This window comes from Cnephaeus nilssonii (genome assembly GCF_951640355.1).
Source record: "Cnephaeus nilssonii genome assembly, chromosome: 3".
NCBI classification, from domain to species: Eukaryota; Metazoa; Chordata; class Mammalia; order Chiroptera; family Vespertilionidae; genus Cnephaeus; species Cnephaeus nilssonii.
The window spans coordinates 1,276,671-1,288,763 of NC_137074.1; the positions used below are offsets into that span (position 1 = coordinate 1,276,671).

Genomic DNA, 12,093 nt, shown 5'->3' on the forward strand with positions numbered 1-12,093 from the left:
ATCACGTTAAGTGTAAATGACGTGTACGTTCCAACAAGAGGCAGATGAGATAAACAAGCAAAGCCCAAATGCGTCTGTCCGTCCACAGGGACCACGTCAACGCCGAGGAGCAGGTGGAAAGCGAAAGGACGCAGGACACGCAGAGCCCCCTGGCTCCAGCGGGCAGGGCACGGACGCACGTTCTCCCCGTAACAAGCGCCTCTTCTGGCGGCGGGGGGTGGGGGGGTGGAGGATGACAAACCCAAAGCCTACGAAGCACCGGCTGGAGTGGGTGACGGTGCTTGGGGAAGTGTTCAAGGTGCACAACGACCTCGGCCGCCAACACGGGCGGATGGAACCCCTCAGGGAAGGAACAGCCGGGGCACTTCACGCCACGGTCACGGAAACAGTGCCAGCTGGCGGGCTCTTCAGGGGTCACGACCTTCCCGAGACAGTGGTCCCCCGTGTCCGTGAGGGAGACCGTGAGGTAGGCAGTGGTCCCCCGTGTCCGTGAGGGAGGCGGTGGTCCCCCGTGTCCGTGAGGGAGGCGGTGGTCCCCCGTGTCCGGGAGGGAGGCGGTGCCGCGCGCTGTGCTCACCCGTCCCGGAAGCCGGGGCTGTGTGCCAAGGGGGGCCCTGCTGCCGAGCCCACAGGCCGTCCGTCCGCAGCAGTGACGGCGCCGCTCCAGGGGCCTCGCGCACAGCGTTCGGGCCCGGTCCCCGATGCTCAGGTGACAGGCTCAGCCAGGACGCGCCGCGATCCCATCAGCAGCACCCGCTCTATGGGCTTCGGCTGTGGCGGGAAGACCTCTCCTCACGCCTCTGACCGTCTCCTGGGCGGCGGCCTGGCGGCGAGGCTGCTCCGTGTGAATCGAGCTGAAGGTTCCGGCCCGCTCCGTGGGGGCAGCACTGGCCATGGAAAAGCCTCTGTCCCTGCCACGCCAACAGCCGGCTGCCCGCTCCACAGCCACGGCCGCCAAGGGGGGCGATGAGAGAGTGGGTGCCGCCTTCGGTGGAGGCGGGTGCGGCTGTTCCTCTGAAGACGGGCAGAGCGCAAACACTAACCGGCGCACGGGGGAGTGGCGGGTGCGGGGGAGGGGCCTGTGCACTGGCCGGCCGAGCCTCGCACGCGATGGGGAAACGGGGCGGACGTGGGCTCAGCTCCAGGCGCGGGTCTCTGCTGGGAGCTCCAGGCGCGGGTCTCCGCTGGGAGGGACGCCCAGGAAGCCCGGGGGCCGAGAGCACGTCCGCCCCGGGTCCAGCGGCGGTTCCACCCTGACGCTAGCCACACACACACACACACACACACACACACACACACACCATGGAAGTTTCCAGCGCCTCGCTCCATGAACACTCGCTTACACCTGCCCACGCTGCCTTCTTCACCAGGGCGACCCCCAAGGGGCAGCATGCTCTTCACGTGAGAACAAGGCCCGGCCTTCCCGCAGCCACGTGAGCCGCGCCGGCCTGGCCACTGTGCTGTGCCGGCGTCTGTCTGTCCAGCGTCACATCTCCCTGCTGTTTCCCTTCCCGACAGCCTGCTTCCTCCCACCAGGCATTTCTTCCCCACACCGAGCTCCCATCTTTGTCCGGATGACAGGTAGCCACAGCAACACTGAACGAGCCTCGTTTCCTTGTCCTTTTAAAGAGTTTTTATATTTCTCCTTCTGTCTGTCCACCTCCGTGCTGTGACAAGTCTCCCCTCCAGCGTGAGAGGGTGCGTGGGGCTGGCCAGCACTTTAAGCCGCTGGGAACCCCTCCGCAGATGCTCTGCAGCGCCCCCTGCAGGGCTGTACGAAGATTCCCATCGAGACCACTCACCGGTCACCACCCCCAGAAGGCCCGGGCCCCGTCCCCGGCCCAGAAAAGGCAACAGGCAAGACTCTGAGAAAAACATGCCGATTTCACTGTTTCTATCGAGCATTTTCCAAGCCTCTGCCTGTGTCCTGAAAGCTCTACTGAGACAGAGCAGCCAACGGACTTGCTGTGACTCCCGGGTCGCCTGTATTTCAGACGGGGGGACACCTGTGTTCCAGATGGGGGGACACCTGTGTTCCGTCGGAAGAGAGTCAGACTGAGCCGGCGGCCCGGCCGTGGCAGCAGCATCTTCCCGGCCACGCACGGGCAGGCGTGGCTCTCAGCCTGCCGCTGCCACCAGGGCAGCGCAGACACCGCAGGCCACGGAGACCTGGCACCTGCGTGAGCGCCGCGGGCGGAGCGCGGCAGGGCGTTTGGGAGGACGCTGTGGGCAGCGCCGGGGAGCAGCGATCCGCCACAAGGAGCCATTTCAAGTTGGAAAAGGGAGAATCAGGACTAACAGCGCGTCTCGGTCGCTGATGCCTCTGCACGTACTCGCGGGGAGGAGCCTGGGGAGCCGCGGCCGGCACCCGCTGGTCGGCCAGTGAGCAGACAGGACCCCCTTTCCTTCCTGTCCCTCTGCACCCAGCCACCGAGACCCCACCCTCAGGCCACCGGACACAAAATGCGATTCCAAACATACACGTAAAACCAGAACCAGCTCCGCGCTCTCGCTCCTTCCCAAGGTAAAACCTGTCGGCAGCCGACGACCACCCGGTGAGACCTCAGAAATGGCCCCTGTCACTGAGAATCAGGACCAACGTCCAGGACAGAGGGACGTTATAAAGTTTTGTTTTAAAAAAGTATACATTTTTATTGATTTCAGAGAGGAAGAGAGGGAGAGAGAGAAAAACATCCATGATGAGAGAATCATTGATTAGCTGCCTCCTGCACGCCCCCCACTAGGGAACGAGCCGCAACCCAGGCATGTGCCCTTGGCCAGAATCGAACCCGGGACCTTTCAGCCCGCAGGCCGATGCTCTATCCACTGAGCCACACCAGCTAGGGCTGTGTTTTTTGGTTTTCCAATCACTGTAGCCCGGCCAGCGTGGACTAGTGGTTGGGCGTCCACCTATGAACCAGGAGGTCACAGCTCAATTCCTGGTCAGGGCACAGGCCCGGATTGCGGGCTCCATCCCAATAGGGGCGTGCAGGAGGCAGCCGATCACTGATTAATGTCTCTCGTTAATGTTTCTCTCTCCCTCTCCCTCTCCCTTCCTCTCTGAAATAAAAAAGTACATGTGTTTTTAAAGTCCCTGTGTATCTGAAACACCAGCTGTCGCTTTGCTGAAACTCAGCGGGAGAAAGGTGAGAAGGCGGCGGAGAGCTTCCTAACCAGCTGCACGGGGACAGCTGCGGTGAGACCCTCACCTGGGCCCCCAGGCACCCCACCCCAGCCCCTGGGCCCCCAGGCACGCCCAGCTGCGGGTACCTGGCCTGGTCAGCTCGCTGAAGAGGTGCAGGAGAAAGCAGGGGTCGTACAGGCCATCGAGGTCCGCGGGGCTCCCGTCTCTGAATATCGGGTCCTGTGTGTCCTGTGAGAGCCCGAAACAGGTGTGCATCCTGCCCACCTCCCACATGTAACAGCGGGGGATGCTCACCCACTATCGAGAGTCCAAACAGCCTGGAATATCCGAGGGCATTAAAAATGATTCTGTATAAACTAGTGCTTGTATCCGGAATAATATGATCTTTGGGGGACAAGTTACAAACGAAACAAGTGCTGGTAACTGTGGTGGGTATACAGGTCCTGTGTGAGCATAAGGGGCTCCGGGTGGATATAGGGGTCCTGTGTGGGTAATAAGGAGCCCTGGGTGGATATAAGGGGTCCTGTGTGGGTATAAGGGGACTCAGATGGTTATAGGGGGTCCTGTGTGGGTATAAGGGGCCTCGGGTGGATCTAGGGGGTCCTGTGTGGGCATAAGGGGCTCCGGGTGGATATAAGGGGCCCTGTGTGGGCATAAGGGGCCTCGGGTGGATATAGGGGGTCCTGTGTGGGCATAAGGGGCTCCGGGTGGATATAAGGGGCCCTGTGTGGGCATAAGGGGCCTCGGGTGGATATAGGGGTCCTGTGTGGGCATAAGGGGCTCCGGGTGGATATAAGGGGTCCTGTGTGGGTATAAGGGGCCTCAGATGGTTATAGGGGGTCCTGTGTGGGTATAAGGGGCCTCGGGTGGATATAAGGGGTCCTGTGTGGGCATAAGGGGCCCCGGGTGGGTTTAGGGGGCCTGTGTACGTGGCTGACATGTGACCCAGTAAGAAGTTACAGTGGAGGTACAGTGAGGGTACGGTGGAGCCCTCGGAGGGGTGCCCCCCGCCCTGTGTGCTCCCTGGGGGCTCTGCCCGGCCGCCCGCACCTCAGGGGGCAGCAGCCGCCGGCTCTGGGGGAAGTGGAGGATGGTCTTCATCATCTGGTCGCGGTCCAGCAGGCGGAGGATGTCCCCGACGCTCGGCTGCTGCCACAGGGACTTGCCCAGGCTGCGGCTCGTCTTGTGGTGCTCCACGGCCGCCGGGCCCCACAGCAGCACCCTGGGCAGGGGAGGGGGGAGGAGAGCACGGGGTCAGGGCCCCACAGCAGCACCCTGGGCGGGGGAGGGGAGAGGAGAGCACGGGGTCAGGGCCCCACAGCAGCACCCTGGGCGGGGGAGGGGAGAGGAGAGCACGGGGTCAGGGCCCCACAGCAGCACCCTGGGCGGGGGAGGGGGGAGGGGAGGAGAGCACGGGGTCAGGGCCCCACAGCAGCACCCTGGGCGGGGGAGGGGGGAGGGGAGGAGAGCACGGGGTCAGGGCCCCACAGCAGCACCCTGGGCGGGGGAGGGGGGAGGGGAGGAGAGCACGGGGTCAGGGCTCCACAGCAGCACCCTGGGCGGGGGGGTGGGGGGAGGAGAGCACGGGGTCAGGGCCCCACAGCAGCACCCTGGGCTCCGGGGGGGTGGGGAGGAGAGCACGGGGTCAGGGCCCCACAGCAGCACCCTGGGCTCCGGGGGGGAGGGGAGGAGAGCACGGGGTCAGGGGCCCCGCGGGAGCAGAACGGACAATGGAAGGACCATCGCAGCAGCTGTGTGGAGCAGCTGGCCGTTCTGAGCACAGCACACGGGTCCTATCACTTCATCCCCAACATAACTTGGGGGGACGGTGGGGTGAGAGTGATGCTGGCGTGAGGAGGGTGGGACGGTGTCGGCGACGATGACAGAGGACACCTAACTGGAGCGCGCGATGCGCCAGGCACTGTTCTGAGCCCTCGCCCTGTCCTAATTCCCCGGATCCCCACAGCTCAGCCAGCAGGCGGCCTCAGCCAGCAGGGGAGCCGGGGAGCCACACCCACCCCCTCCCGAGAACCAGACAGGAACGAGGAGATCTGGGGCTGCTGGGCCCACTGAGCCCCGTCTCGGGTGGCGCCCTCGGGGCCCGTCACTCGCCCCTCAGCCGGCGCTCACCTGAAGCTGACGAGGCTGAGGTTGTTCTGTTCGTACGCCCGGAGGAGGAGTAAGATCTTCTGGTCTGGAGGGCAGTTGAAGGTCAAGTTAGAGAGGCGAATCCTTGTCCCCCTCCCCCGCCCCCTCACCCCGGTCCCCCTCACCCAGGACGGTCCCCCTCACCCAGGACGGTCCCCCTCACCCAGGACGCTGAGGGAGGCGCCGTAGGCCCCGAGGAGCACGGCGAAGTGGCTGCTCTCGCAGACGGACGGGCACAGCCGCACGAGCCCCGCCAGCAGGTCCACCAGCGCCTCTGGGAGAAGCAGCAGCGTGAGTGTGAGTGTGTGTGTGTGCATGTGTGTGCATGTGTGCGTGTATGTGTGTGAGTGTGTGTGCGTGTGCATGTGTGAGTGTGTGCGTGTGTGAGTGTGCATGTGTGTGCGTGTGTGAGTTGCGTGTGTGTGTGTGTGAGTGTAGGTGAGTGAGTGTGTGTGTGCGTGAGTGCGCGCACGCACAGGCACACACAGTTGGAATGAGAGGAGGACGCATCCCAGGGAAACTGAGAGCATGAAACCTCCTCCGAGCGAGCCTGGGCTTGGGGTACAGCTCACCGCCCCCTCTCCCTGGGCTCTGACAGGCCGATCTCAGCCCACGACCCCCAACTCCCCCCGCCCGCCCTCCCCACGACCGTCACCAGCCCTGCGCTCCTCCCCCGCCCGAGCAGAGGGCGCAGCCTGCCCGCTTCCTGCCCACTGACGCGGGGAGGCTCTCTGCACTGTGCCGTGTGCGACCTCGGGGACTCCTAACGGTTTGGGGGTGTCGACTGTGTGGCTGCGGGAGGGCAGGCCCTCAGGCATCTCCCTGCGTGTCCCCGGCCCGCGCCAGGTGGGCTCTCGGGCGCTAAGGTGAACACACTGGCCCGGACGGATGGCGCTGAGCCTGGCTCTCCGAGTCCCCGCAGGGACCGGCCTCACCGAGGCTCCCATCCTCCCATCGGACGTTTCATGCAGCCGCACAGTTCCTCTCGGCGACTCCCTGTCCCAGGTCTGACCTTGGTGCCCACGGCACAGCCCCAAGACCAGGACTCAACTCCGTGGGCGGGAGCGGCTCTGGGCTGTGGGGAGGGCCTGCCCGCTGCCTGGCGTCACCTTGCGTGGGCCTGGACCTGACAGACAAGCGCCCTCTCCCTCCGCAGAGCCCAGCAGCAGGTGAGACGGGGACCTGCCTCGGGGGGAGGGGGACGTCTCCTCACCTTTCACCTGGCCGTCGGGGGCGCCCTCCTCCCCGGAGGCCAGCAGGGTGGGCAGGAACAGGGAGTGCTGGGCCAGCATCACGTGCACCACGGGGAGCGGGACCAGCCTCTCGCGCACGGGGCTCTCGGGCCGGTACAGGAGCTGCGTGGCGGCGTGGAGCGCCCTCAGAAACGCGGGGTCCTGATACCGAGACCTAGGAGGTGAGCATCGAGGGGAACAGCTTCCTGAAGGGACTTTACTCACAGGAAGCAGTGAAGACACCCTTCCTCGGCCTTCCATTGAGTCTCCCACATCCGAGGCTCCTGCTCCGGGAGAGGGAAGTCTGCTCACGGGAACACTGAGTCACGTGACACGCAGTGGGCGTTCTAGAAACACATCAACCACAGCCGGACAGAGACGCCGCCAGTGCGTGCTGGCGCCCGGCGGTCTCTCGCCATCACCCGGCCCCGCGCTCCTCTGCCCGTGGGAAGGCGTGTCCGTGTCAAGGGCAACAGCCAGGGAGGCGAGGGCTGCAGCCGAACGGCACGGCTCCGGGCGCCCGGTGGCCAGGACCAGAGCCCGTCGGTCACGTGCAGCGAGGACGTGGACGTGGGGAAGGGTGAGCTCCCCACCCCCGTTCAGCCAGCCCAGCCCTCCCCGGGGAAAGCTGGCGCGTGGGCACGAGAGGCAGCAGCGCCCACGTGGGGAGGGCGGGGAGGGCGGGAGGTGCTGTCCACCTCGAACAGTAACTGGCGCACCGAGACACGGGGACCCCAGCAGGAGCCGTGGGTGGGTGAGAGCCCGTGTCCACACGGGTGACTCGGACATCGAGTTAACAGGAAGGACACAGTGACATGCCAAGTATGAACACACGCTGGCCACGCCAGGCTCGGCCTCAGCGGACACCGCCCCTGGCCAGGGCGGGGAGCGCACGGACCGGCCAGCGGTGCTGGTGGCGCGCTGTGCGGGTCTCGCCGCTTCTGCCTCTACAGCGTCCCCGGTCGGAGGCTGCTCTCGCATCGCACAGCTCGCTGCGGGCAGGCTGCGACCTGGCTCCACACCGTGTCCCTGAGCCGGACCAGCAGCTGCCGGCACCACCAGACACCACACCGAGACACGAGCCACCCGCCGGGGCGGCTCAGCGGGCGGAGCGTCGTCTCAAGCGCTGAAGGGCCAGAGGTTCGACTGCCCGTCAGGAAAGCCACCACTGATGTTTCTCTCTCACATCGACATTTCTCTCTCCCCATCCCTCCCTCACTCTCCAAAATCAATAAAAAAACAGCGCGGGTGAGGACTGAGAAGAAAACAGCCATCCCCTTACCTGAGTCCCGTCTTCACGAACCGCTGCCAGTCTCCGGGGTCCACGTCCCCAACCGCGTCCTGCGGGAGAGAGACAGACAGGAAGCACCCGGGGAACCCGCGTCCTGTTTACACACGTGACAGCATCTGCGCGGGAGGACCACGCCGCCACCCGCAGGGCCAGGGCGGGTCCCAGCCTCCGCGTGGAGGAAACCTCCCCTGAGCTCTCCTGTGACACCAGGGGGTGGCTGCTCTGCGGGAGGGGCCTGGGAGCACAGACGGACTTCCTGGAGGACGGAATCAGGCGGGGGTGTGGGCACAGGGACGTGTATATGTCAACACGACTGTGCACCTTAGAGCTTCCATCTCACGACACGAGAATATACTCCAGGCCCCGCGGGTAGTGCCGCTGGTTAGAGCGTCGTCCCGATACGCCAAGGTTGCGTGTTGGGTCCCCAGTCAGGGCACACACGAGAACCAATGAGTGTGTATGTAAGTGGGACAGCAAACCGACGTCTGTCTGTCTCTCTCCAAAACCAATTTTAAACGAAGAAAATGCATTTCAGTTACAAGAAAAGGGCTCGGATGGTGTTGATGGTGGGGGAGGCTGTGTGTGTCGGGGGGCAGAGGGGACCTCTGTACTTCTCACTCAGTCTTACTGTGAACCTAAAACTGCTCTGGGAAATAAAAAGGTCTATTACAAAGGGAAAAAGAGAGAGAAATTAAAGCGGGGGAGGAGGAAGCAGGCCTTGAGGACTCAAATCCCTAAGAGAGCAGAGCCTGTCACTCAGTCACCAAGCCAGCCTGCTGGGCGGACGATGGCCGCGCAGGGACGCCCACGGTGGCAGGGGCCGTGGCCCGCCCGCTCCTCGCACTCCATCTCCCTGACTCGCGAGACGCTCCTCCTCTCCCCTGGTCCTGCCATCGAGGCCTGTGAGCCGGCCCGACGCCCACAGCCATCACACACGATCAAGGCTGACATGCAGGTGGTGAGTCCCAGGCTCGAGACGCAGACACACTGCTCGGTCTGTGACCTCCGAGTGTGTTAGCACTCACTTAGCCTTCATGTTTATCAACACAAGTCACAGCGTCTGTGGGACTAAAGTTTAAAAGAACTTCCACTGTGCCCTGAGGAATAACTCACATCAGCTTTCAGAATGCTCATTATCTCTGTGTATAAAAACATTAAAAAAAACCCACACTTCAATAGAAAGCATAATGGCCAAAAATAGCTGAATATTTCCAAGTCTTATAGAGACAAGTGCACTGAACTCAAAGCACAGGAAACCGGAAGAGAACTACTCTAAGGCACATCATAATCCGATTGCTTTGACCGATGTGAAGAAAAAACCTAAAAACCTAAAAGCAGCCAGAGAAAAGGGGTGCACTTTACGAGGAACAAAAACAAGATTGACAGCTATCTCCTCAGAGACAACGCACGCCAGAGGACAGCACAGCAACCCCGTTAAATGCTTAAGGAAAACAGAAAACCTAGGGTTTTATACCCATCGAGACTCTTCTCAGCCCAGGCTGAGGGTGTGCTACCTGATCCTAAAGCCAAACAAGGACACTGCGTGAAGTTAGAGTTACAGCCACCCTCACGCGCACAGATGCCAAAGTTCTTCTACAACACGAGCACAGCAAACCCCAGTATCTAAAACTGCTACCCACAGCCCTGGAGGCCAAGGCTGGTTTAATACTCCAAGGTCAACAGGACCCACTTTCTGACGGACTATGCAGAGGAAGAGCCAGGTCATCTCAGAAGATGCACCAAGTGCCTGCTGAAGTCCACCTCCCCCGCCGGCTCCTCACGTCAGGGGTTGCACCTGCCACCTGGCCTCCCAGACAGGGCCCCTCACCCTCACCAGCCCCGTTCATGCCCGGCGTGGTGTGTGCTGTGACCCCTGGCCGACCTTCCTGTCCCTGGAATCCGACCGGGACGCTCAGGAAAGGCAGGGCACCTACCAGCAGCTGGTTGAACCTCAGCAGCATCTGCGCCTCCTGCCCCCGGGCTCCGTCTGGGCCTGGCTCCCGGCCGCCGAAAGCTCCGACCAGCCACTTCACACAGGACGCCAGCAGGCTCTCTCTCCAGGCGCGCAGCTCGGCCGCCGCCCCCTCCAGGGCGGCCGAGACGGCGTCGGCCACGATCCAACTGCAGCAGAAGGCAAGGTCTCAGGGTCAGAGGCGGCGCCTACACCCTCCAGCTTTGAGTACAACCCGACGTGACGACGGGCGCACGCGGAGCCCCGTGCCCTGTGCTACCCAGGCTCAGGGACCGCAGCCGCTCCTCCCTCCTCGGACACGGAGGACGGCCGGCGCCTGTACAGCGGGAGCCGCGGGGCAGCCAGAGGGCACCCTGTCTGACGTGGTCCAAGGCAGGCTGTCCGACCTCCCGGCACCGGAGTTTCCAGCCAGGTCATTCTTGCGGGGGACGGAGGGTGGGGGGCGCGGGGCCGTCCTAGGCATCATGGGACATTCAGCAGCACCCATGGCTTCCACCCTCTGGCTGCCCCCCTCGCCCCCCCGTGTTGTAATGACACGTCAGACGTTGCCCGTCCCGGGTGGAGAGCTGGTGCGGAGGGGTCAGAGCCCGCCAGCAGGACGGCTGGAAGGTTCGTCAGGAAAGGGCTTCCCGGAACGGCACCAGCACCGCGGGTCTCCCGGCTCGCGTGCCCCAGAAGCAGCCCCCCAGCCTTCGCACCTCTGGTGGCCGTCCGGAGTCTGAAGCGAGCTGGGCAAACGGTCCTTGAGGACACCCAGGTCCTTGGCTCTTGCGAACGGGACCAGCTGGGCCAGGATCTCGGCGTGCAGCCCCGCCTCCGGGGGCCCGTCAGCACCGAGGAGCCGGGTCTGCAGCCGCCGCCACAGGGCCTTCCTCAGGACCAGGACGACAGCGGAGGGCGCTGGGGGACACGGGGAGGCGGTCACACGCGAGGGTGGGAGCCGCGCGGACGAGCTCACGGAGCCCATGGAGTTCTAGGGCTCTCGTGAGGGCTGCGGCCACACGGGTGGCCTGGCACTGGTCCTCCTTGGTGGCCCTGCTTCACGGGGTAACTCGAGAGTTGATGGCAGGTGTGTAGGGGTGACCCCTCAAGCCTTAAGGTCGGGGGGGGGGGGCTGCTGAGTGAGAATTTCTCATCTTCCTCCATCTCCAGAGCTGGTCAGACGCTGGAGAAGGGAGCTGACCACCCCAGCCCACGGAGTCCCAGAGCTAACAAGTGACCCGCCGCCCGACTTCACGCCGCCACCCCGTACCTGCTGCTGGGCGCGTGGGGCGTCCCTGGGTCCGGCGCTGGAGGTAGCCGTGCACCAGGGGCAGGATGTCCTCCAGGCCCTCCTGCAGGCGGGGCCCCGCGCCCGGCCGCCGGCACCACAGCTCGAACCGCAGCAGGTGGGGCCAGCTCCGCTGCACCAGGAGCGTGGCGACGCCCAGGGCCGCCGGCGTGCGCCGTGCCAGGCAGTAGTCCAGCAGGCCGACCCCCACCACGGCGGCCAGCTCGGGCTCCCTCTGCAGGGAGCGCAGGAACACGGCGTCCAGCTCGTCCACGGCCAGCGTGGGCAGCAGCGCCCCCAGGCCTCTCACGTACTCCGCGGCCCACAGCAGCTCGCCGCTCGGCAGCTGGCCCTGGGGGCCGCCGGTCAGCAGCTGGACCAGGGTCTTGCCGAGCGCGCTCAGGCGCCGCTCCTTCCCGGCCGACATCGCGGGCCGCTGGGCCACCAGGTGGGCCTCGGGCAGGCTCAGCAGGGCCAGCGTGACCTCCCGGAGCTGGGCGCCCTCCATGTACGCGTGCAGCGCCTGCAGGGCCTCGAGCTGCGGGAGGGCCTTGGGCGCGGTGGCCGGGCCCGCCTTCCGGTCCCGCAGCTCCCTCAGCACGCTCTGGGCGACGGCCTCCGAGTACCTGGCCAGGAGGCCCAGCTGCCCGCGGCTGTGGAGGATCGGGGCGCTCGCTGTCAGCAGCGGCAGGACCCCCGCACTGAGGTGGGCGCCCAGGAGCTTCGCGAGGACGGGGCTGAGCGTGTGCGGGGGCAGGGCCTGCCGCTCCAGGGCCAGGAACCAGCCCTCCAGCGTGGGGTGGCGGAGTGTGGCCACCAGCACCTCCTCCAGCGTCTGGAAGACAGAGACAGCACACGCTCAGGGGCCCGGGGCCAGCGGGGGGCCGGCAGCCGCTGCGCCAGTCTTCGCCGTGCGGAATAGGATGGAAGCCCCTCTCAGGGGAGCCCAGCACCCCCCTCGGCCCGGGCAAAGCTGGACCCGCCTTCCGGTCATGCATCTCCTCCCAGCACGACCCCGAGGGCTGGACCGTGACC

At 64.8% G+C, this 12,093-nt stretch overlaps 1 protein-coding gene across 1 annotated transcript in view; it reads right to left on the minus strand.

Moving 5' to 3' along the window:
• The window catches only part of URB1 (URB1 ribosome biogenesis homolog), a 42,627-nt gene that overhangs the window by 7,151 nt on the left and 23,383 nt on the right, over positions 1-12,093 (minus strand). Inside the window, exons 22-30 of the mRNA XM_079766491.1 lie at positions 11,041-11,893; positions 10,487-10,688; positions 9,751-9,937; positions 7,808-7,866; positions 6,507-6,700; positions 5,457-5,567; positions 5,276-5,339; positions 4,196-4,367; positions 3,271-3,373 (exon numbers count right to left, since the gene is read on the minus strand). Coding sequence (XP_079622617.1) covers positions 3,271-3,373; positions 4,196-4,367; positions 5,276-5,339; positions 5,457-5,567; positions 6,507-6,700; positions 7,808-7,866; positions 9,751-9,937; positions 10,487-10,688; positions 11,041-11,893 — 1,945 coding nt within the window. The remainder of the gene's footprint in view (positions 1-3,270; positions 3,374-4,195; positions 4,368-5,275; positions 5,340-5,456; positions 5,568-6,506; positions 6,701-7,807; positions 7,867-9,750; positions 9,938-10,486; positions 10,689-11,040; positions 11,894-12,093) is intronic.